This window comes from Plasmodium fragile (assembly GCF_000956335.1).
Source record: "Plasmodium fragile strain nilgiri unplaced genomic scaffold supercont1.6, whole genome shotgun sequence".
NCBI classification, from domain to species: domain Eukaryota; phylum Apicomplexa; class Aconoidasida; order Haemosporida; family Plasmodiidae; genus Plasmodium; species Plasmodium fragile.
The window spans coordinates 344,359-347,260 of record NW_012192586.1 but is presented as its reverse complement, the minus strand read 5'-3'; the positions used below and the strand labels follow the sequence as shown (position 1 = coordinate 347,260).

At 42.8% G+C, this 2,902-nt stretch overlaps 1 protein-coding gene across 1 annotated transcript; it reads right to left on the bottom strand.

Moving 5' to 3' along the window:
• Window positions 1-297: 297 nt before the first annotated feature.
• Window positions 298-1,507, bottom strand: AK88_00779 (uncharacterized protein; the record flags this gene model as incomplete). The annotated part of the gene is made up of 3 exons (XM_012478423.1): window positions 298-657; window positions 791-1,249; window positions 1,448-1,507. 3 exons carry the CDS (start codon window positions 1,505-1,507, stop codon window positions 298-300), a joined length of 879 nt encoding a protein of 292 aa, XP_012333846.1.
• Window positions 1,508-2,902: the final 1,395 nt, after the last annotated feature.

Genomic DNA, 2,902 nt, shown 5'->3' with positions numbered 1-2,902 from the left:
AAAAAAAAAAAAAAAAAAAAGAAATTATTTTTAAGCCATAAGTTGTAGACAGGGGGCGGGGGCAAGAAAAATAAAAGAAATGAGAAAAAAAAAAAAAAAAAGGAAAACGAACGAACGGACACAGTGGGGGAGAAAAAGCAACAAAAAAAGGGACGAAGGAGCAGCAAAAGATGGGACGGATATATACGGAAGGTGAAGTGCAAATGGGGCATAATCCTAAACGTTCCCTTCGTTTAACTTGAAAAACGCTAGAAGATTAAAAAAAAAAAAAAAAAAAGAGAGCGCGCGCGAACACATTTATCTACTCAAAGAATACGAGTTATTGTAGCGCATCTGGTTGGTCGAATCCATACTTCCGTAAATCATATGGGCCATGTAAGGCTGTTGGGGGGTCCCCATGATGGGTTGTTGCACTGTGTAGGGTTGTGCGGGAGTTAGTTGTGGCTGTGTTGGGGCATTTAATTGCATATAATGTTCCTCTCCCTTTTTTAATTGCACTTTTAGGTGCTTGCCCGAGACGTAAAATCCATGCATGCCTTTGATTGCATTCAGAGCTGACTCCGGGTTGTTAAAACTCACAAACCCGTAGCCCTTGTTTCTTCCATTCGAGTCCCTTTGAATTCGAGCGCTCAGTACGTATCCGAAGTGTTGGAAGTGCTGCAGGGAGGGGGGTGCGCATGTACATGTATGCGTATGTATGTAGCGGCGGAAACGGTGAGGCGTTACGCCATGTTTCCTTTTGGCGCACCGGTCGGGGTGCCACCCCACGAGATCGACAGAATTGACGTACCTGGTACAATTCCATATCAGTCCAATGTGATGGCACGTGGAAAACGAACACGTTGGCACCAGGAGGACCATACGGCATGGCGGTGCCAGTCTTTCCTGGAATGACTGGGGAAGGGGTAGCAACTGTCTCCTTGGGTTTTTCCCATTGAGAATGACCAGTTACAGAATTGTAATAATATGTGTGCCCATCTGACGTTACGTGCTTTTGCCAAATGCTTTTATTTGGCGCTGGTTGTGGTTCCGTCGTGGCGTTATTCTTGTAGCTAGCGAATCTAACATCTAGTGGTCGTTGGCTGTTAGGAAATATGCACTTGTAATCCAGAGCCTCGATGGCTTTGTATGCTTCGGACCTCTGCTTGTACGTAATGAACGCCCATCCCCTGGGGCTTTGTACCGTGGCGGGCACGTAGTACACTTGGGTGATCACTCCATACTTGGATGCCTCCGTTTTTAACTCCTCCTGGGGAAAGAAAAAATAAGTAGTGCAATGAAATGGACAACGAGCTATTTTTTTTTTTTTTTTTTTTTTTTTTTTCGCATGCACTGTGCAGGTAAAACTGTGAAAAGCTAGCACCGTGAGCGAATCGCACACACACAACGTCTGTTTTAATCTCCATCCTTGTGCGTAGGGGGGGAGCAACTGGGGGAGTAGACTCACCTCTGTAACATCCTTGGGGATGCTTCCAATAAATATTTTGGTTGAATTAGCGGCGGACATTTTTTCCCTTCACAGCTTGGGCTAGTTAAAGGGGAAGAACAAAATGAAACAGTTTGAGGGAGGTTAACTTTTTTTTTTATTTTAAAAATGGCTTGTTGTCTTCTCTTTCTGAGCACAAGTGCGGGTGGAACGTGCACGCGTCCGTTTGAGAATGGGGTCTTCTAAGATTTGTTCAGAGAGCAGCGGATATAACTCTGCGTCAATTCGAGGATCAGCCTATGTCCTGTCGCTCCGCACAAAATGCAAATTTATAAAAATTATACACTTGGGTGAATAATAAAAAAAACAGGAAGATGAAAATAGAACGGTCAATAATTCAGGGCAGTTGTTCACCTAAGGTATCATTTTTCCAGTCTTGTGTTGTTACTTGCACGTTCGTGATTGTTCGAACTTATTATAAATTTTTCTTCAGAAATGGATCAGCGCGTGTCTACCTCCGTCATGCACGTTGGACGTTCATACACGTACATGCATGTGCGTACACTTATGAAAGATGAAGTTAGCGCACAGCTTGCAACTCGGGTGGGTTTTCCATCACACAATGAAGAGTTATTCTGTGCGTAATATTTAGGGCTTGTCCTACCCGTCTTTGTTCACATCTGCGCACTACCCCTTTCTACTGGTTCATATTCCGTATATTTTGTAATAAGGTTCTGCTATGGCCCAGGCAGAAAATGGAGTAGCTCGTAAAAATAACGGCAAGCAGGTTTAACTGTTGTACACCACTCAACGGTCTCTGCTCTTGTCCGTTTGGCGTTTGGTACTTGGGTCAGTCGGCGCGGTAATTCTGTTACTAGTGTGGACGTTTTTTTATTCGCCGCTAATTTTTAGCCGCTGATTGTTCGCCTCAGTGGGCATACGCTTAGGTTAACATTAAACAGGTTAGAAAAGGAGAAAAAAAAAAAAATTTAATTCGGTTCGGTTACAGTGCAGTGAAGGAAGTGAAATGGGGTTCTGAGTTTCCTTCCATTGCGTTTTGATCTAATTTTTGCCGCTTTGTATTTATAATGAGGGTTGGGTGAGAGCCGCGTCCATGCAAGGAGGAAAGAAAAACAAAAAAAGGGCATTCACCTAAACCAAAATTGCGGACCGGCTAGCTACGAACAAAAACTGAAATGGAATGAGGGGGAGAGGCACGAGCGAGGCAACAGCGCAGTCCCAAGGACAACATTCAAGTATGAACAAAAATGGAGCAGCAAAACGGAAAACGATCTATTATAAAAACAAAACCAAATCAAACAACATCCAAAACCAAGTCAAAACCAAAAGAATTCAAATGAAAACGAAACGAAACAAAATAGAACAAAATGAAAAACAAAAAATAACAGCAAAAGGGAAACCCCAAAAAATACAGATATAAATACGCGATTGAAATTTTATAGGTTCTTTTTTTTT